At 36.8% G+C, this 22491-nt stretch overlaps 1 protein-coding gene across 1 annotated transcript; it reads left to right on the top strand.

The window, feature by feature from the left end:
• Positions 1-522: 522 nt before the first annotated feature.
• On the top strand, positions 523-6633 carry LOC113314359 (la-related protein 1B-like). The gene is made up of 6 exons (XM_026563155.1): positions 523-690; positions 893-1323; positions 1421-1511; positions 3640-3729; positions 3986-4115; positions 6577-6633. The coding sequence occupies exons 1-6, from the start codon at positions 577-579 to the stop codon at positions 6603-6605; spliced, it is 885 nt and encodes a 294-aa protein (XP_026418940.1). The 5' UTR covers positions 523-576; the 3' UTR covers positions 6606-6633.
• The last annotated feature ends 15858 nt before the right edge of the window (positions 6634-22491 follow it).

Genomic DNA, 22491 nt, shown 5'->3' with positions numbered 1-22491 from the left:
AAAACAAACAGGCGTGACTTTTGGCAAATCCCGTGCCGTTTCGACACGCGTCATACCGATGTATATATAATAAGTAAGAAAGAGAGACCCACTGCGAACAGAAACAGAAGATAGAATAGATCGAACTCGTACTTTTAGGGTTCCTGGAGTGATCTTTTAATCACTCATCGGAGATCTAGTTTCTTAGAGAACCCAATCAGCATAATAAGAATTAGTACTCCCTCCGTCCCGTGTATATAGGCGGAGTTGTAAAAAATTGTAATTCCCTTAGATAGGCAGAATTTCAATTCCAAGATGAGTTTTTCCATATATTACCCTTATTTATCATAGGTAGTTACAACTACAATTAAGTTTTGTTTCTGATATTGGAAATTGTACAAAGGATTAAACAGGAAAGAGGATGGAAATGTAGGAAATCAATAAAATTTCTTATTTTAAGAGAAATTCACTTTTCGGCCTATATATCGGGACAGAGGGAATAGTTATTATTAATCAGCATCTCATTAGGATTTCTATCAATCAATCACTAGATTCCTCTTTTGCAAAGAATTGGTGTTCTCGAGTAATAATTCAAATATGAATAGCACTAATAATCACAATGCTTCCGCCGCCGCTAGTGCAAGAGAGCTGGGTTTATCAGCAGCATATCCGCTGAATATAGTTAAAGATGAACCTACGTCTGTCTCTCAGGTAAATCAAAAAATTTACCCTTCTGGTACTGCTAGTTTTGCTGGTGATTCTAATACTGACGTGGGTTGATTTGATTTCCTCGTTTCTTAGTTGATTCCTTACAGTTCCATCTTCATTGATTATTTCTGCATCTATGTTTGTCTCTCATGTTGGTACTAATCATGCAAACCATTATTCTGATCATTCCTACACTAATCATCAGATTGCTGCTGTTGGGTTACCATCACCACATCAGTTTTCATCAGCTGGGGTATCAGTTGAAAAGCCCCATAAGAATTCTTCTGGAACACCAGCTTCTACAGTTTCTGATCCTTCAATGAAGGACTATTCACACAAGATGAATAATTTTGCACCCAAACCAGGTCAAAGTTCCCATCAACAAGCCTCCTTCAGGAGGGGAATACGACCCCAACTTCCTGGAGATTGGCACGATTCTTACCATCAAAATCATATGGGCAGGCGTGAACATGATCACCTTGACTGCAATCCTCATACCAGCTTTAGTGGTAGAGATGCTCAGCAGCATCAGCTTATGCATCCGACAATGATCAACCCAAGAACAGCTATATTTTTTCCTGGTACAGACCATGATATGCACTTCACAATAGCAAAACAGATAGAGTATTACTTCAGGTTTGTTTGAATAACTGATGAATTTCTTTAGCTAATGATCTTCATCAATGGTTTGACGGAATTTAGTTTCTTATGTATCCTTATTTGTTAATTCCAGCCCGCGAAGTCTATGGAAAAATTATTCCTTGCGGGAACACATGGATGAACAAGGCTGGGTTTCTGTTTCTGTAATAGCACGCCTCCCCCAAGTAAGTTATCTATTGATTAACGTAAAATTTATTTGTGGTTGCTTGGTAGTGATTTTGTTTGAATATTTAAAACTTAATATACGGGAATTAATGCCATGTTTATCTTCTCGTAGATGTAATGTGTTTATGTTTCAAAGGTATTACTGATTTGATTGATTTTGCTATTTTGACCTGTGAAGACTTATGCTTTTCTAATGTAGATTGTTTAGTTAACACACTTGTCATCTTCCAGCATAGCTGATAATATCTGCTCAACCATTTGTTTTCTTCTGTATCTCAGTTTACTTTTGAAACTACTAAGTTAAAAGTATACCATATACTATCAAAAATGATATCTTGTTGTCCCGATTGGAAATGTAAATTCGTGTTTGGTACTTCTTATCTTTCATAAACTGAATCGAGATGAGTTAATAGTGCAGCAAAGCCATGCTGATACTCGTATATTGAGCAACCAAAAAGGGCTGTATGAAGGATATGAAGTTATTTATCCACCTTCCTCAGCAAGCTAACCTTTCTCAGTTGCATCTCCCCTATAGTTAGTAGCCCTTGCATCAGTTTGTTAAGACCCCCCATTTAATTGCTTAATTGGCTCATCTATTAAGTTGCATAACCACGTATTCGTTTGTAGTTTGGTGCGGCTGACAACTCTCATTATCATTTATGTTTTGAGAAAAGCCAATACCATGAAAGATAGTTCTTAAGAATCTCCGTGCTGATACCAGTTTTGCTGTTTTATTTGAAAGCGTTGACGGTCACTTAAAAAACTTATCTATGAAAATCAAGGTGTAGATCGAGTATGCTTTCCAAGTAATGGCTGTGCCGCGTCAACTTTTCTGAATTTGCTAGTTCTGAAGTCTAACTTCACAGCTAGACTTGAGCTGAGCTTATTGTTAGTAGGCTGTGCTCATTGATTTGGTTAAATCGTTATAATTCTGCTTCTACTGCTATATTTTATGAAGGACAGTTTAACAAATGCTTTTTTCTACATGTATCATGCTATCGGCTATCCCCATTAAGTCCAGTAGTTTCTCTAGGATGCAAATTCTTTTTTCATTTTATTAAATGTAAACCATACTTTGCTCTGCTCGTATAGGAAACCTTACATCTTATTGATTTTTAATCCCCATAGAGCATCACAGTGGGCGAGTATAACCAAATTTATGGGATGAGATCCTAACACAGTGGGACGGAGTAAAGATCAAATTTGGACCAAAGATCAAATTCCAGACCAAATATGGTCGCGACCAAATCCCAAATTCTAATATAGTCGGGCGTAAATTTAAAGTACGTTTGATGCTGGGCGTAAATTTAAAGTACGCTTGTTAACGGGCGGAGATTTAAATTACGCCCGATGAAATTTTAATTAAATAAAAAAAAAAAAAGAATGAGGCGGACTTTTAAAGTCCGCCTGATGAAAGTTGCAAAGAATGGTAAAAGTCCGCCTGATGAAATTTTACTGGGGCGGACTTTTAAAGTCCGCCTGATGAAATTTACAAAAAATGGGGCGGACTTTTAAAGTCCGCCTGATGAAATTTTAATCATGTACCGTTGCGTCACAACACGGACTAAACCCAAATTTTGATCTTTTTTTTGATCTTTGATCTTTGGTTTTGATCGCACCACTGCAGTTGCTATTAAGGACATCAGTTCAGGTTTAAACTCGTTAATTGTTTAGACATTTCTTGTCAGTTGTCACTGGTTGGTGGTTTATGCCTTTCCTTCTATGTAATTTATGGTGAGTATAGAGGTCAATAAGTATGATTATTATAAACCTTATTTGTGTGGTTTCATATGGTGGGATATGACAACGTCTGCAAACTTTGGATACTGCACATGCATATCTTTAAGGAATCATCACTTTTATGTTTTATTTGATTGGGAGCTCACAGTTTCTCAACCACTAAGTAACTTACTTTCTTTCTCCACCATTAGGCAACTTATTTGTTCAACCTTGTAATGATTCTTCTGCTTCATTTTGGTTATACAACTACATTTTGGTTCTGCTTCTTGTATCAATTACCTTATTTTGGTTATACAGCTTCATGAAATGCATTATTATCATCATTCAACTTCTTCGATTCTTTCTTTCTTGTTTGTCATGTTCATGCAGAAATGTCCTGATTTGTAGGTTGAGCAATTAATGAAAGGAATTTCAGCCAAGGACAAGGATCAATATATATTGGATACAGTGAGACGATCTAGAGACGTAGAGACCAAGGTAAGTTTACATTAAAGATAATGCAGAGTGTCGGATGAGCTATTTCGTCAAAGTGAAAACTTGGGAGTAACATTTTGTTTTACAAAAAAGGAACTACATATTAACCGCGAGGGCCCTACAACATGAATAGAAAAAACAGTACTTTCTACTTTAATTTGTTCTTCTTATACTTTATGCTTATTTTTATTTATTTTCTCTAGTGTCTGTTTAAAATTTTCATATCCAAGTTGCACTTCCATTTTGGTACTTGATGCAGGATAATATGATAAGGAAGTGTGGAGACTGGATGATGTGGATCTTGCCTCAGTCTAAAGATGGGAACTCCACAAAACCAGAGATGAAGCAATCATATTTAAAGTACCAACGAGGGGAGGGGACAAGTGAAGGTACTCTTTAAGCAGTTTCTACTATCCTAAAGCATAACCAAAGTGAGAATGGATCTAGGCATTTCCATAAAGCATTGCACTGTTGTTGGTCGTTTATCATAGAACGAGATAGAAAGTAGGAAAAAGGACACCGAAAGGCAATATAGTCTTAAGGCAATATAGTTTATCATTTGGTTGGATGCTTTTGTTTTTTGCGGCTCAGGCTCAGCTGATGGTATTTATTTATGTCATGGGCAGAGTAGCAAATTCTGAAGTTACTCTCCTATCTGTCCATACATCATAGGCTATTTTTAGTTTTGGGTCACATTAAATCCGGGCAGGCCCGGGCTTTGGAAATCATATTTACCACACCCTGCTGTGGCAATCCTTATTCTATTCTAGAATTTCCTTGGTGTGGTGTTTCATATGAACTATATTTTATGACATTTTTCTGGGGACCATGATATGATTAGGCCACCTTCCCTATGATTAGGGTGACCTAAAAGGTTGAGATGACTAAGTTACCCTTTTATGAATTAAATAAATATTTTTTTAATTAATTACTCCCTCTGTTTTTGGAAAAGTGATACTTTCGCTTTTTCATTTTAGCCTAAGAATAGGTCAAATTGAAAAAGTGAAAGTATCTCTTTTCCAGAAACGGAAGGAGTATTTTTAAAAAATTTTGAATTTTCTAAATTATTATTTTTTTCTTTTATTTATTTTTTCCAAATTTTCTAGATTTCTTTTGTAATTTTTTTGTATGTGGTTCGGCTAGGGGAAAAATCGAGTCGAACCTGAAGCAGGGGTGTAAATAATACCCGAAAATACTCGTCCTGCCTGTATCCGCCTGAGCCTGCCTGTATCCGAAGGAGCCCAAAGCCTGTTGCAGTCTGTCACGGGCTGCCTGGCCCGGCCTGATTAGTTTAAATGGGCGGGCTCGGGTTTTTCCCTAAAATTTAATAGGTTGGCCGGGTACCTGCCCGAACATCCCCGCCTGGTATCCATTTAAATTTTTAAGGGCTTTTGTTCTAATGTTAGAGCAAATTGTCATGTGTTTTGGTTATATTTTGGATTAAAATTCTTATTTTCATTTCTATTTTACATTTAGAAGATTAATTATTTAGGATTATTTTAACCTATAGTTCATTTAATCTCCAAACCATAAATAGAAGTTAAATCAGTTATTACAGAATTTTGAAAACTAAAAAATGTTTTCAAAAAACCCGAAGCCTGTTTGGCCTGCCTGGTCTGGGCTACTTATAGAATGGGCTTTAGGCAAGTTTTGGGCCTTAGAATAAGTGCTTCTATCTGGCCTGTCCGGCCTTTTTGGGTAGCTGATTATGAGGCCTGTCTGTCCTGGCCTGCAGTAGAAAACGGGCTGGGTCACCTGGCCTAATTTACACCCTAAAGTTGACTAAGAGAAAATATATAAAAGTTTATTTAGATAAGAGTTTGGTTAAGTAAAAAAAAATTATAACTTTTGCGAACGTACCAAACTTTTAGTTCGGTTTGTAAAGTTTTTTATGAATATAACCGAATCCTGTCCGGTGTATTTTCAGATAGGAATTCGGTTAAGTAAAAAATTTCTAAGAAAGTTGCGAGTGGACCAAACTCAAAGTTCAGTTAGGTACAAAATTTCTAAAACTTTTGCGAATGCACCGAATTATTAGTTCGGATTGTAAGGAAATTTTTTGTCTAATCGACGTGTTCTTGGTGTTCTATATTTCAAGGAGTTCGGTTAGAAAACTAAGGTTTTTTTAAAAAACTCCTAACCAAGCAGTACTCTGTAACTAATATTTCAAACCTAATTTGCTAATCGATAAAGGGTTTGCGAGAAGAATATTTGCGAATTTATACTTGTCGAACCAAAGTTAATTAAAAAAATTTTAAAAAATTGTTAAGGATTTTGAATAAAGAACCAGTTAGTTCGAGAGGACCGAACCCGACGAAAGTTCAAAAAAAAATTAAAATAATATAAGGACATTTTAATCATTAACTAAAATATGTGGATAAGGGGAGGTTTCACTTTACTTTTAAATGCCCTCCTAAATTTGAAATCATGGTCCTCTCAAAAAAAAAAAAAAATCATGATCCCAAAAAAATGATTCTTTCGTATAGTTGAAACGTGAAACTCAACATGCATATAGTCAACAATATAGTCTTCGTGGTGTGGTATGATACAACCATTTGACACTTGAAATGATATGTAACGATTAAGAACCCTATGGGCTTGAACCCAATAGAAATTTGGGGGCTTAATGTGCTTTGGGTAGCGAAAATATGGATAGGGGGAAATCTTAAGTGATTGAAAAGTCATATTTACCCCCTCCTAATAATTCAATTTTAAAATCAAATCTTATATAATCAAAACCTAATTCAAAACCAAAAATCAAAATCCTTTCATTTTCTTTCATTTCTTCTCAAAAACATTCTTAAAAACCTAATAATATCTCATTCTCTTCTCCTTTGATTTTTGAAGCAGCTCAACGTGATTCGATTTCTTCTTTTTGATTCTCAAGATGGCAGCAAGATCAAGAGCAAGTTATTGATGTTCCTTTTAGTGGAGGTGAGGTGAACCAATCTGTTCAAACACCTGTGAATCCTCCACAAATAACTCCTACAAGGTAAGAATCGGAAAACCACCAGCTATTTTACCATTAGATTGAAAAAATAGGTTCGATTGATGATTCTAGGGTTTTCAAAAATGGTATTTTGAAGCATTTACGGGTAGGATATCATATATCCTGGTCGTAATATATACCTAACGGTTGGGACATCAAGAACTCCCAGTCATTATTGTCTCATGCGGTTAGGAAAAATCGAGATCCCAACAGTGATAGTTTTACGGATGAGACTTTCCCAGCCATAAGTTTTCCTTTGTTTGTAGTTAAAAAATTGGGTGATGATGGTTTCTTCTGGGAATTTCCTAACCATTATTTATATTTCCTGGCCAATACTATTTTTACGGTCAGGTAACGTCACACTTCCTGGCCGCAATTGTATGAAAAGGATGGGTCGTCTGTATGTTTCTTAACCGAGACTATGTTTACGGTTAGGAAGTCTCACATTTCCCAGCCGATATTGTGTAATACGGATAACTCTGAGTGAATTGGTCCTATCTTCTAATATGTTTTACACCATTTTTAGGAACCCTGAAAAGGATAAAGAACCCCAGGAACTACCAATGTGTGATATTGCTACGATGATGACACGTATGCTAAGTATATGATACTTTTTTTTTGTATATGTTTCTCTAATTATGTACCACTGTTAATTGAATGATGTGAAAATAGTTCAAGCGAGCTAAGTGGATTACCAGGGGACTGATCCGTAACATTGAGGAGGTTTTATATTTGGATTGTGACCAACAAAAAACACTGCTTCTCACGCTTCAGGAGTTGCATAATCCAACGATGGATGATCTCTATACTAACGACGAGGATGATTCGATGCGTGGTTCCCAAATTCCCCACAGTTCTTCATCATCTTCTGAGGATGTTCCCAAGATTATTGGTCGTAGTGGATGATTGTTTTATGTACTTGTTTAAGTCATTCCGGCTTTTCATTATGCAGACATACTTTTAGCATGTTTTAGGTTATGGATTTGGATGATTTCGTTATTTTAAGTAATGGGATGTTGATTTACCTTGAATGACTGGATACTAGTGTTTTGATTATTAATTTTTCATATTATTGTTTAAGTATAATCTGATACTGATATTCAAGGGTGATTTACGACCAGGATTACCAGCCGTGAATTGGATGTACAGCTAGAATTACCAGCCGTAAATTTCATAGTACCCATAAATACGGGTAGGATTCCTAGCCGAAATTTGGTTTACGGTTAGGTGTTTCAGCCGTAACGGAGTAAAATCTGATACTGACATTCCAGGGCGAGTTAGGGACAGGATTATCAGCCATACATCTGTACCCAGAAATACGGGTAGGATTTCTAGCCGTAAACATGTTCACGGTTTGGTGTTTCCGCCGTAATTCTGCGAAAAGCTCGCTTGGGTCATTACGGATAGGTCGTGTCAGCGTTAACCTGGCCGTAAGCACCTCTAAATAACCACATTTTTATCATATTAACATTGCAAACACATAATAAGAGTAAAATTGGATTGTTCATATATAATGAGTGATTCAAAATACATAGGTTCACACCACATTGTTATCATATTATCATTTTAATCACCACCTTACAAAAAACATTGTTATCATATTATCACTAACCTTCACACCACATTTACTCATAGTCATCCTCATCGGAACTCATTAGTACACAAGGGATATCCCTCGAAAACTGTAATGCATCCCACAATTGAAATCTTTTCTCGAACCTATGACACCAACCCAATGGTATTTCGCATCACCTCTGCCTCCCTTCCTTAATGGAGGTAATGGGCATCCATCTTTCAATTGGAGGTCGATATAATGGTTCGTGTTCACAAACCCCATGATGACTATCTTTGGTGATTCTTCTTCGGTAAAAATACGTCTTGTTGGTGCGTATGTAACACTATGTCCATAGGAGATGGAATGAATAACGAAATGAAATGAGTTGGCGAGTAGATAGCCGCATATTGACATTCTCATCCAATATTCACTTGTCAATGTAGTGTTGCCAATTAAACGTCGTTCAAATGCTTTCAACTCCTCATTTAGCACCGCCTCTGTGTCATCTCTTTCGAATCTCATCATTGGCTTGTAGAAATCTGGGAAACCACGTAGTTCAAGCAAACACTTTTGCCTTACATAAGTAATTTGGTTGTCACCCCATTCTTTTGCCTCCTCAAAAGATCATACGAACACATGGTAACCATAATTTTCGTCGCCCTCAACATCGTCGGTGGACTTGACGTACTCATGAATAAGATGTAGTAAAAAGTGTATGTAATTTTTGTATATTGTGTAAGTAGGTCGGATATAATTACCTTCCTCATATATAGGGGTGATTTCATCGGACCTACATCCAAAAAAACCGTCTCTTTAACAACTCTTAGTGGGGTGATTTGCGATGGTTCGACCATCGATTCTTTTCCTTTGACATCATTGCCTCGGATTCTCGCTAACTGTTTAATACAACTGCACCACCAACTTTTCTTTGGACTCTACTAGCTTCTTTTGTTGTTGAACCTTGTTGGGATGAAACAACCGGGTCTTTAATTTTGACTCCACTATCAACTTTTCTTTTTGAATTTTGTTGAGATACAACAACCACCTTCTTCTTGGGACTTTTTACCTCCATTTCACTAGCTCGTCTTGGTCCACCTTTTTCCATTTCCTTTCGTTTAAGTTTGTTTATAGCCGTATCTTTCGACTCGTTGGTACAACTCGTTCAACTTCTCAAAACCCGAAAGATCTCTTCCCATTGAAGGAGTCAATTGTGGACCATCTTGAACCTTTCTCTTAGCTTCTAACCTTTTCCTTTTATTTGTTATTTTGTTCGAATAGGTTCAAAAATATCTTCTCTAGTGAATGGACGGTTGAATTTCCGCAATTCATAAAAGTTGTCTTTGCGCCGGTAGTAAAGAAGCATACTTCTCAAAATATTCTTTGAGTGCCTCCGTGTCGCAAAAAACGTCCCCAAGACCTTGATTTGGTAATGGATCGTTAAATGCTATTTGTTTCCAAAATGGACCTATATCTTCGATCGGAATCATCCTTATGGGATAATTTGCTACCGCATGCCTACATGGGAGCCCCAAAGCCGACTTGATGGGACAATTACATCTCATTCCCGGTGGAAAAATTAGTTTCCTTCCAAGCCTCCACTTCCGTTATAATTTTTACGATCACCCATTGAGAAACATATAAACTTATTCCCGGAAGCCAAGGGTTATCCCTGTAATCGACAAGATTTCTAGATCGGCTCTTTTCAAAATCCCCTTTAATTCTACCGAGATCAAGCTTGAAATACTCGACCATAGCTTCAAAAACAACAATGAATCCACCATCACAACTATTTAACCTACTCTTGAACCGATAGTGAGCCGACTCCACCGTGATTGTGGCTTGATTGTCATAATGTCTATAATGGTTTACCCATGCACTAAAAAACTTTTCTTTGTGGGGATCCAATAATTCGTTCTTCAAATATGTTATATCATCTGGGTAGGTTGACCATTTTTCCATTACAAAACGCTCCCTTAGGAAATAAACTTCTTCATTGAGCGACCATATTAGTTGTTCCCAATCACCTTGAAAATCCTCCCAAAGCACCTCGACTATTTTATCTCTGATCTCAAACTTATCTTTCTCTTCTTGTTGTTTCTCCACTGGTAGTTTTTTAATTCTCTCCATCTCGGTCTTCTTTGCTGGCCAAATAACCCTCTTGCAATTAGTTTGCACACTGTTCCACAAATGAAACGTGCAAAGATGATGATGCTTGTTAGGAAAAACACGTGGACGTCCCACATCAATGCTTGCTCCTTATCCGTAATCAACACCTTTGGAGTACAACCTTCTTGATACAATAACTTCATCTTTTGCAATGCCCACATATAACTTTCCTTCGTCTCTTCTTTCACAAACAAAACACAATGGTAAATGTCGACTTGGTATATGTTTGCCCAACAAAGTTCAATATCGGCATGTTGTACTTGTTAGTTTTATACGTGCAACCCATAAAGAGAATTTGATGAAAGCATCTTGTCAATTGTACACATTCCAGATTCGCGATGTAAAGATATTCCACTTCCTTTTCTTCACTCGTGTCATAGGTAGTAGAGTACTTTGCCTTCTCAAACAAAAACAATAATTGTTGTATAAGCACTCTCTCTTTCCATGTCTCATTTCTAATTTTTCTCTTTTGTTATAGATAGTTTCCAATGAGGATGAGTTTTGGGGGTTTAACACCTTCACGCCACTAAGAATATCAATAGGTCTTGTGTGTCTTTTACTCAACACGTGTACTAACTCCTTTTCTAAGGGTTGAGCCTTGCCTAATAAGGATGGTTGATCGAACTCTCTGTAATTGGATGATTATGATAACCCGAGACGAGTTTCTAAACCACACTTTCTTATCATCGTTATATTTAAATTGAAGCTTAAAAGGGCATCCACATTTCTTCGTATTATAACGTCCCTTCTTCCTTGTAGTTTTTGGTTTATACCCACTACCCTTTTTCCAATGGCTCTCATACTTTCCACCACACTCGCAAATCATTTGAAAGGTGGTGGTTGTAACTTGTTTATTTTGGACTATGATGCACATCTTTTTCAACCCTTGTGATCGACCCCACTTCTTTGCATCTTCCTTATCTTTGCACTCATAGTTGTTTGCATAGTGAGCACGTGTTTCCTCTGAAACTTGCACGGGTGGGGGTTGATCTTCCATAACCACCTCTTGGTCTTCCACCGAAATGTACGGTACAATCTATAATAATAAAATGAAATATGTCACATCGCTTTTCAAAAAATATTTTTTAAACACACAAAAACGACTGGGTCGAAATTGGATAACCATCCGTCATTAAGTATGCGGTTTGGTCGAAAAGTAAATATCCAACTGTAATAACCTACACGGTTGGGTCGACCAGGGATATTCCAGCCGTCAAAACGTACACAGCTGGGTAACCCAACTGGCGCCGACAACATTAAATAGTATTTAATATTTTCGGCCAGGAAACCTAACTTCCGCCAATATTATTAAATGCTATTTAATACTTCCCATGCACGTAGAAAAAACCTGGCCGTAATTTTTCAGTTACGGCCAGAAATATTCATCGTTCCATCCGTAATATTTTGGTAACGGCTGGGAGTTCATCAAGATTGAGTCGTAAAACAGAATAGCGGCCAGGAGTTCATGGGTTCCCAACCGTGATTGTACCTGGTGGCTGGAAACCTAAGATTTTCGGAAGTAAAAAATTGAAACTTCTTGCCTCTCTGAGCTTAAAAACTGTAATTGGAGTTAGAATAGAGGTATACCTGGTAATCTTGAGAATTTTTTCCTTCGATTTATTCCTCTTCTTGGGTTGGTCCTTCGAAATCATAGTAAGGTTCATAAGGGTTATTTTGAGTTTGTGGAAAAAATTCATGATTTTCTGAAAAATCAGCAAAGAACTGATCGTTGTTGATGGATATTAATATCTTATCGTATTCTGAAGATGAGGGTTCACCTATATCAAAAGTTTTGTTTGAGTCACTCATTTCCACTTTTTTCCCCAAATTTTTTGTATTTCTTCTTCTTAGAAATTCTTCTCTTCCCTCTGATTTTTTTTTGTTTTGATTTTCATCTTCATCACTTAACTTAAAGAAATGAATTAATCTTAATTAATTAGCTAATCATGATCAGTAATGTTAATCAAGTTTATTATCTCAAACCCTATGGATCATATTAGTCATTATATAAATATTTATGTAAGGGGTGCTTACTATTACTATTTAGTGACCCTATATAGCTCCAAATTTAAGCCCCAATAATAGGATTCACGATAAAAGTACTTTTGCAACTTGAAGCGTACAGAGTCTAGACACATTGCATTTGCCATTAGCTAGTATTATGTGTTGGATTGATGCTTGAGACACGTATTGAAATTCTATGAAAATAAATTAATGGATTTTAAGCTTTTGCAAAATAATTAAATACTACAATTTCAAAATGAGGGAGGATCCATGAACACTCTTAGATGGACAAGGTCGGACAAGATTTGCGCTATTTTCTCCGTAAAACCCAAACGATAATGAATTTAAATCTAATATTTTGATTATATATTCTTATTATAAGACTCTACATTCCTACAAAAAATGAACACAATTCGAGATGCAAAAAACCACCATATACCTCTTTGAATAACAGCCGTTCAAAATTAACTGTTGAAATTAAGATCGGTAGATGGTCAGGTTTGTTATCTCGAATTGCAATCATTTTTGGTAGGAATGTAAAGTCTTATAATAGGAATATATCAACAAAATATTCGACTTAAATTCATTGTCGTTTGAGTTTGGTGGAGAAAGTTGCACAAATCTTGTCCGACCTTGTCCATCTAAGAATGTCATGGATCCTCTTGCTATTAGATAACATTATGTATTGGATTGATGCTTGAGACACGTCATGAAAAGAAATTAATGGATTTTAAGCTTTTGCAAAATAATTAAACACTATAATTTCAAAATATCACTCTTCTGTTTATGTGTCTGGAGAAGATCGTTTTTCTATCTCCTGTAGCTGCCATCTTTCCAAAATATCACCATTTCCAAAAGTTCATCTTTCCAAAATTTAATCTAACCTATTCCATTTCTCACGAATTTAATGCCTCGTAGTCCGAATTCTTGCATACTCTTCGACGAGTGTATATTTTATATTTCAATCTCTACCTTCATTTAATTTAGGGAATTATATAACAAGGATCGTGATTCTAAACATGTAAGGTAATGGGCCATCAGTTAAATAATCAACCAATCATATTCTAATATACACTTGTTAAAAGAGTGTGAACAAATTTGGACTCGTCTTATAGCGGGTTGTATAGGCGAGTAGAGATCTCACATGAATGCTACAGTAATTGTGACGAAGACTTTTACAAGCACTTAACTGGCATTTTTTTTTCTTCGCGGATATCCAAAATCATTACTGGAAATGGAGGAGGGGGTCGAGGTGAATGCAACTATTTTCTTCTGTCACTGTTGTGTTCTTGACGACAGTAACTCTCACTTTCATTGCCGCTACCTTCACTGGTCCAAAATGTAATACCCAGGAACGAGTACTTGTTTCTTTGTACCGCAATAATGGACCAAATTCTCAATCAATATAACGGTCACTATAACGGTGTAGAGATATCAAGCTTTGGGAAATCCATATACCTAATGCATTATGAATTAGTTTGTGATTATAATACAGTAATCACGAGAATCCATGGGCTCTTAATGAAGATCTAATGTTGTTGATGTTGGATTTTAGACGAAGGCTAAAATTGTAAAATCATAATTATGCATATTTCTGACCTAGCTTCAGACGAATACGTGAAATTCATATTTAAGAATTTATACATGAAAGTTCGTGTCACTATAATCTACGACTGAGTGCATAGCCTCTTCAGAGCATACATAAATATGCATTCATTGAAGCCTCTCTGCTGAGCTTTCAATATTTCGCATATTGAACAATTCCAGTATTCGCTTCTGTATAGAATCAAGAATGATTGGACGGCTCCTAGATAGATTGACCACTAGTATAAAGCAATAACGTCTTCAGGATGTACAAATGTTCCCTGACTATGCAGAATAAATATTCAAAACGAGTATGATGCGAATAAATATAATGCTCCCAGACAGATTGTCTGATAGTGTAGAACCATCAATTAATTAATTCTAGTGCAACATTCATCAATTGAATTCCTATAAAATATTTTATTTTCATTACTTCAATTCACGGCATTTCTTAGCAGTATTTCATGGATTAGTAATACTTATTCGCTTTTTGGGCATATGGGCCACCACCACCGAGTAAGCCTCGAGAAAATGGTGCCAGTGTAGCTTAGCAATAATGCGCGAACGCGCATACAATATATGGAAGAACGAGGATATATGGAGACCTATGCAAAATAGGAAAGGAAAAAAAATAATAATTTAAAAAAAAGGGCGCACGGGACAGATCCATCGGCCGGCCGACCATGCAGTGGCCAGTCCCACGCCTCTCCATATTTATTTTATTTTTATTATTATTCCATAACTCTTGAACTCACACTTTTCCATATTTCTCCAAATATTGCTGAACTCTACAAAAATCCTAGTCCCACGAGTATTAGGTATTTTTTACCAATAATATTATTTTAATATTCTAAAATATTGGACGTGCGATAAAAGTCCTACTTGCTCATTCATGAAAAATTTGAGAGTTTCAATCAAGATCAAACTCTTCAGTAAACACAAAATATTGCACAATTGTCCAACAAAAATACCAAAAACTCCCAGGAATGGATGCACGTGGGGCGTGGTGGCCCGTGCACCACCATGGCCAGACCTGACCGGTCCCTTGGCCATCATGGCCAGTCGGTCCCACACTTCCTCATTATTTTTGGAGAATTCTCCAACTTTAAATAATCCTCCATATTTTTGGTGATTCCTTTTATGAAAAATTCTCCATACACGCTCATCCGTCTCTCCACCACCAATGGTCGGTTCTCAAACCCATTGGTTGGTCGATATTTTTCCATGTACATTGAAAAACTCCCCGTCTCCTGGATCCAGAGTTCTCGAAAATTAGGGTTTCAGATTTATGATAATTCTTATAAACATCAATTATTTGCGTATTGATCCAGCTATCAATATTTTAATTATTATTTAAAGGTTTGGTCCTGCTACCAACTTTTTTGTTGTTCGACTTTCTGAAAGCAACATGATTTGGACGGTCATCCACTTGGCCGATCATCCAATATTCTATTGGACGACTATCAGTCCAATACTTATATATACTCTAATTCCTACTTTGTCATTCGACAACTCATGACATATTAGATCAGGAATGAACACTCTACAATAACTCAGTAGATTTCTTGTCGAATAATCGACATATCAGAATAGGTCCATGATCGAGAAATCTCATTAGACCAATGTTTGATCCAAATTATCAGAACATCGTTATTGCCTCAACTGGTAAAATAATACATCACAATTCATCAGACTCGACGTCTGTGGATTATTAATGTCCCGGCAGGCACCATATGCTCGATCCATGAGTCACAGAGCATATCACATTCGTCTGTTATGCTCGACTCATCAAGGCTAAGACTCATTGTATAGTCAAGTCAATAATTGACCAATTAAATACATGTCTGCCTTGCAGACTCCACATTCATGAGACATCAATCATGTAAGATAGGGGTATATTCATCAGGGTTTTGGTCTGGCGGCCTATATTACGTGCGTACATCCACAATGAGAAATGTGAGTAAGTGGTTGAAGGATTTAGCAAAGTAGTGGATGGACAATCAACCAAGTCTCCCGCGTGTGGAACTGCTTTAATCACGATTTTCACTGCCACGTTCTTCCACTCCTTGGAAACCGTCACACTTACTGGAGATCAATATGTTAACTACTTTTGCAATATAAATAAGTTCATCAATCCATGATCTGATAACTTAACTCAACAAAACATAATCTATTTGAACATGATTCAATCAATCTGATCAGAATTCACTGACGTTCATCAAACTTGCAGAAGTCTCCAACACCCCCACAATCCTTCCATAATCATTGATCTCACACGCTTCTCAGTTTTCCTATTACAGATCAACGATCATCCCTCTTTGTGACCGGAGTCTTACAGATTGATCTCTCAAACTCAAAGCACTCTCGTGCAGTGCATCTGTTAAAGGTTTAGGAAATTTTCTCAATTGAGGATCTGCTTGTTGCACATCCCTTCACTTTTACTCAAAAACCAGTAAATCGTTTTTACTCAAAAACCAGTAAATCGTTTTTACTCATTAACAAATATTGATAGAAGTTTGTGACCGAGAAAAACTCCCGCATGAGTATGAGTTTCTATTTGCAAATTTCACGATCCACGTTCATGGTCTCTCTCTTAGAAACCAGAAGATTAAAATGGTAGAGTTTATTGCGTCAAAGATTGAAACCCCCTATTCCATTCAAGCAGCAGAACAAGCAAAATGGGGAAGCTATGCAAAAGTTAAAGTGAAGATAGATGCATCAGAACCATTAAGACAAGAGCTTAAATTCATGCTACCATCAAAGAAAGAATGTAATGTCTCATTAAGATATGAACGACTCCATAAATTCCGTTTTTTTCTGTGGGAGATTTGGACACATCATGAAATAATATCCAGACCTATCAAAGGAGTGCGGGAAGATGAGATTATTTTCTCCAGAAGCGTTCATGGAAAAAACTGCAGGACATGAAGGTTGCATGACTCACTGAAGAGATCAATGTCAACTTCAAACCTAAACTAAATCATACAATATCCATTACAAGACTGAACCAGGAAACCTCAGACACCAACCATGGAGGTTACCCTAATTTTCAGTCAACAATTCAATTAGATCAACTTCAACATAATTCATTCCCTATAATCACTCAACTGCATTATCTTTACAGCTGGAACATTGATCTCCTATATATTCCTGTGATAGTGCAAGAATCTACAACAATCCAGGAAACTTTCCCAAAACAAGATAGTTTACACTCAACTGAGAAATCCCAGGAAAATCATCCTTTACCCATTTCAAGATTTATTTCAGGAAACCAACCTTTAACCACTCCAAAACCTATTTCAGGAAATAAAGGAGGGAAAAATTCAAATTCTGGTACCAATATATCACCAAACACAACAATAAAACCATCTGAAAAAACAATCCATATCCACTACAAGCCCACTACCCGACCACCAAACCATTCACCAGAATCATTCCCGGCTAGCCCGCAACCCACTACAATAAACTTGACCCATACACAATCAAACAACACCATACCCACCACCATCAGTCAACTCGTTCCATCCGTTCTAACCCCAACCAACTATTACCCACAACCTGCACCTAATCAAACCTCCTTTACCCAAAACAATATTAGCTTGTAACTAGCAAACAAGAAACAACTAAGACAAACTCAGATGAAAGCATTATTCTAGATGGAAACAAAAGACTACCAGAACCCATGGAATGTGACACACCATTAAAGCAACATTGCTCCAACAGTGAATAGGTTATGGCGACTTGCCTGAAAAAGTCGCAGGCTAAATGATAATACAATAATGGAACTGTAGTGGTCTACGGAATGAGGCGACGGTTCTTACATTGCACTCATTCCCACGTAGCTGCAACTTGTCAATTCTTTTTATCTCTGAATCAAGAATCAATGAAACCAACATATGACGTATTTGCAGCTCTTTTAACTTTAGGCACTTTGATTTTGTAGAAGCAAATGGTAGATGTGGAGGTCTTTCCATTCTCAAGAAAGGCAATGTTGATCTAGAGGTGGTATCAAAAAATCATAACTTAATATACTGCAATATTGGTCAGAGGTTGAGCATCCCTAAATAGAATTTGTTTCGTGTTTATGGGCCTCTAGTGCACCCTCAAAAAGACGTATTTTGGAAAAATACAAGCAACATCATAGCTGGCACATAGAATCCATGGTGTATGATCGGAGATATCAATGTTCTAATACACCAATATGAAAAACATGGCGGATCTCCAAATACAGACATCAACTATTATGGATTCAGAAATATGCAAAGAGAATGAGATATATTAGATTGGGATATGCAGGTCCTGCATTTACATGGTCAAATAATGCAACCCAAAATCAACCTATCTTCAAGAGACTTGATAGAGCACTCTGCAATACTGACTGGAGATTACTATTTGCTGACGCCGCAGTTATGCACCTTACAAGGATAGAAAGTGACCATTCCCAATCCTCTTGAATACCATGAGGAAACCACCAAAAACAAAACCAAATTACAAGTTTGAATATTATTGGATCGAACATCCTCAATTCAAGGATATTGTTCAATCCAAATGGGATACAACATCTGGAGACATGATGGAAAGACTGCAAATCTTGTGAAAATGGGATACAACATCTGAGTACCCTGCGCACTCCTTCAGTACCCAATTGAATCTCTCCTGAATCAACCTTCTCTTTGAAGATACGCTTCAAAATATTGCAGTCACTTGTTGGATGATTGATGAACCTATGAAGGAGATAGTACATACCTGGAATTATATATTTCTCTTTCTGTTGGCTCTTTCCTGATGAATGGCAATTTGATTGCACCATCTTGAATCCATGCTTCCAGTAACTCGACCACTTCTTCAGTGGGGATAGGAAAGTTTGAGTCTATCTGATCATATCCCTGCTTATTGATGCTCGATCGAGGTTTATGCATTTCAGGATTGGTTATCCATTCTTTGCGCTTTCGTATGAGCATGGGATATTGCATGTTTGAGATGTTGTGCCTCTTGAGATGTGCTTTCCTTTTATTTCCTCTAGCAACAACGTTCATGGAAGGTTGGAGGTTGTATTGTTTGTTGAAGAGACGATGAGTATCACGAGCCTCTCAGTCTAAGTTTTGATCTTTCCAGTAAAGAATTTGCTGATCGCTTTACTGCTTCATTGAATTCCGAGAAGATCCCAACTGGCGATTAATTTGGAGTATTTTTCGTGCGGTAAATAAGGGTTCGTTGCTCGGACTTGTAAAGATTTAAAAACATAAAAATATATACAAACGTTTGTCACAGGATCAAGAGATACTGGGACTCAGGATTTCACCAATTCTTATACTCATGCGATTCAATTATTAATTCTAGACAACTAAAGCTTATATTGATAACAAATATCGACTCTTACTTTGCCAAAAATAGATTTTGTAAGTATTATATGTAAATCATAAGCATTATGCATCAAGAATATCATGGATTAAACATACATCATCAGACAAAATCACAAATAATCAATAAAAATCATAATTCCATTCATAATAGTGCAAATAGTCATAAAAGAATTAAATAAAAATTACTCATGCATAAAGAATGGTTTCTTCCATCATCCCAGTATTGGGGTTTAGCTATTCATATTAATCATACACTCAAAATATTAATTCAAAGATCAAAGTATGATTAAAAGAGTCAAAAATTATAAAACATTGTTTCTGAGACTCACAGAAGGCGTCAGAGAAGAACGACAAAAGGTAACTGCAGCTAACTGCGACACTACACTGATGCTGTTGACGCTGCTGAAAATAAGTCTGCCCTGGAGAGTCTGTTCTTCGTGTTCTTGAAGCTCTTTAATGGCAGCAGCAGCAGCAGGTGAACATTGTTGTTTTTCCTTCTTCTTCGCTCCTCCTGGATCTTTCTCGACCCCAAACTCTTGATAAACTTTCTATGACGTAGACCCAACTATTTATAGGCTTTGAATCACCTTGAAACTCGATCAAACTCGTTGAAAATCTCCATTATTCTCTACGGGCAGTTTGAAGAATAATCCTCTTCTTGTTGCGTTCCACCCTGTTTTTAGCTATTCTCTCGTCTCAAATATCTTCTAGGACTTGGACCCAACTTATTTGAAGTATATCCCACGCAAGAAAATCCCTTAAATCTCTCAAACTAATCTCAAACCCTAAACAGGGACCGTGTTGCTGTCTTGACTTTGTGTGGATTTTCCGACTTACCCAGCCCAATTGGATGGGTATATATGATTGCATTAGGCCTGTTATGTCTCCTAGAGTCTGTAGGTACCAAATATGCCCATTGAATCTCCTCCTAAGTCGCTCAAATCTCTGCTCAAAAACTGTTGTCGCTGCTGCCTATTCTTCCCGCCAATTTCTGTTTTGAATTTTGAAGATGACCTCCCCCTATCCAGTTCCGGTGTCCCTTTAGTACATACCCTGAAATGGGCTTCCCCTTAGTAATTAGGTTACCCCTTATCCAAAGTGAGAGTCCGTATAGTAATTTTCTCCCACGAGCGCAAAAACCACTTTTTAGCCAATTTCGCCGCAAAAGCTTATTTCTCCAAAAATACCTACAGGGACATAAAAAGCCATAATAAATATAAAATCGAGCACTAATAATATATACAATTGATATTATATAAGACACATAAATGTGCCTATCAAATACCCCCAAACTTATTATTTGCTAGTCCTCGAGCAAATCAAATAGAAAATAAAATCCTAACTCACTGTCGCAGGCATCGTCGATTGCATTTAGCGTATGCAATAAGCCTTTAAACCCCTAGGTGGCCCTAGTGGCCGAGTTATAGTCTCGGGAGGGCTTACAAGAGATATACCCACAAAACCTTAATACTCCAGACCCTAGCTATCTACAACGAACCTTGGAAGGCACTAAAGAATCTCCTTGGTTGGCATACTTATTGACTACAAGAGGAAGTACCCTGATGCGAAATTCCAATTGATGTACACGAGTTTGCACTCAAGCATACTAAAATTCATATATAAGTGACAGAGCTCTACTCATATAGTTGCACTATGGACATCATATTCGGAGTCATAACTAATCACATGGATAGATCAAGAAGATGGATATAGAAAAACATAGATGGTTTTGATGTTTACTAAGTGAACGTCGTTTCCCATATCTGTCTGAAGGCCTCCGCCAAAATGAACCTATCCTAATGGATTGAGATACTAGTCTGACTAATATCAACACACTGGCATATACAAGGGTACCAGTGGTCGATAACCTAACTCTAGGTCAACACAACTGGCATATACAAGGGTACCAGTGGTCGACTTTATTGAATTTATTCCTTTTGGTCAAATGGTCTGGTCTCAATTTCTTTTTTTTTTTTTTTTTTTTTTTTTTTTTCAATTTTTTTTTTCTTTTTCAACTTTTTTTTTTTGGTATCTCAATCACTCTAATTCACCCTAGCATTGGTAACAACTTGAATCGTGGGCCCCACCTATCACTTAGAGAAACATAGTTTAAAAACAAAATAAAATAAAAATAGAAGTGAAAAGGGCTCAACGAGATATGGTGAAACTATCATGTTATTTCTAACACCTGAGCTCTGTGCTTTTATGAATAGACTCTTTTAGATGTTGCCATCTAATCAGATTGGTTCCTCAACTCCTACAATCAAAATGCTTCCACCACTTAGATTAGTGTAATCCTAAATAGGCATAAATTTCTAAGCTCTGGAGTTTATTTATTCATACTGCAACTAAAAAGTTTCTCCCATACCCCCAAACTTAAATCTAACATTGTCCTCAATGTTCTAAAGATGAAATTAAAAGCATGAACAAGGAGAAACTGTTACCATTTGAAGAAAAAGAGATAAGGAAAGATATTACCGTGTTGCATGAGATTGGGTTACCTCCCAAGAAGTGCTAAGTTTAAAGTCTTCAGCCAGACTAGAAAGGATTAGTCAACTCGAACCATAAAGTAGCCGGAATAACTGTGGTCTTTAAAACAAAAAGAGCTGACAAAAGGAAACTGCAGTGAACCAAGAAAATGTACAAGACTAGCATGCCCTTACCTAGTTTCTGGATAACTATCGCTAATTGCGGTTCAGGTTCAGGTTCTATAAAGGGGTCTAAATAGACTATTTTCCTCAGATGCATTTCCTCATAGGTAGGATCCAAATTATTAGGTCCTAGAGTCTGGAAAAACTCAGATAAGAACCTGGAATCACAAAATAACCTAAATAATTTAGGATCCTCTAAGTCAATTAGGTATGACTTACATAGTTGACCACAGTAGTGGTCATTCTGAAGCAAATGTGTCGATTCTAATTTCCTAAAGTACTTAGGCTTAGTCTCAGAACTTAATAAGTGACACATTTTAAATCTATACGTTCCCACAATTGGAAGAAAACTATTTGGTGGGAAAACAAAGTCAATTTGGGTATCATAGCCTGGGAAAACCACATCAACCAGAGGATGGGTTTCTAACGACTGAACTTCTTCCTGGACATCAT

This window comes from Papaver somniferum, chromosome 9, assembly GCF_003573695.1.
Source record: "Papaver somniferum cultivar HN1 chromosome 9, ASM357369v1, whole genome shotgun sequence".
NCBI lineage: Eukaryota > Viridiplantae > Streptophyta > Magnoliopsida > Ranunculales > Papaveraceae > Papaver > Papaver somniferum.
This window is presented reverse-complemented; position numbering and strand designations above follow the sequence as displayed.

Excerpts from the sequence above, each read along its gene's own strand:
- LOC113314359 (XM_026563155.1), top strand. The coding sequence starts at position 577 with ATGAATAGCACTAATAATCACAATGCTTCCGCCGCCGCTAGTGCAAGA. Across the intron at positions 1,324-1,420 it reads CAGATAGAGTATTACTTCAG|CCCGCGAAGTCTATGGAAAA; the intron begins GTTTGTTTGAAT and ends TGTTAATTCCAG. Across the intron at positions 1,512-3,639 it reads TAATAGCACGCCTCCCCCAA|GTTGAGCAATTAATGAAAGG; the intron begins GTAAGTTATCTA and ends CCTGATTTGTAG.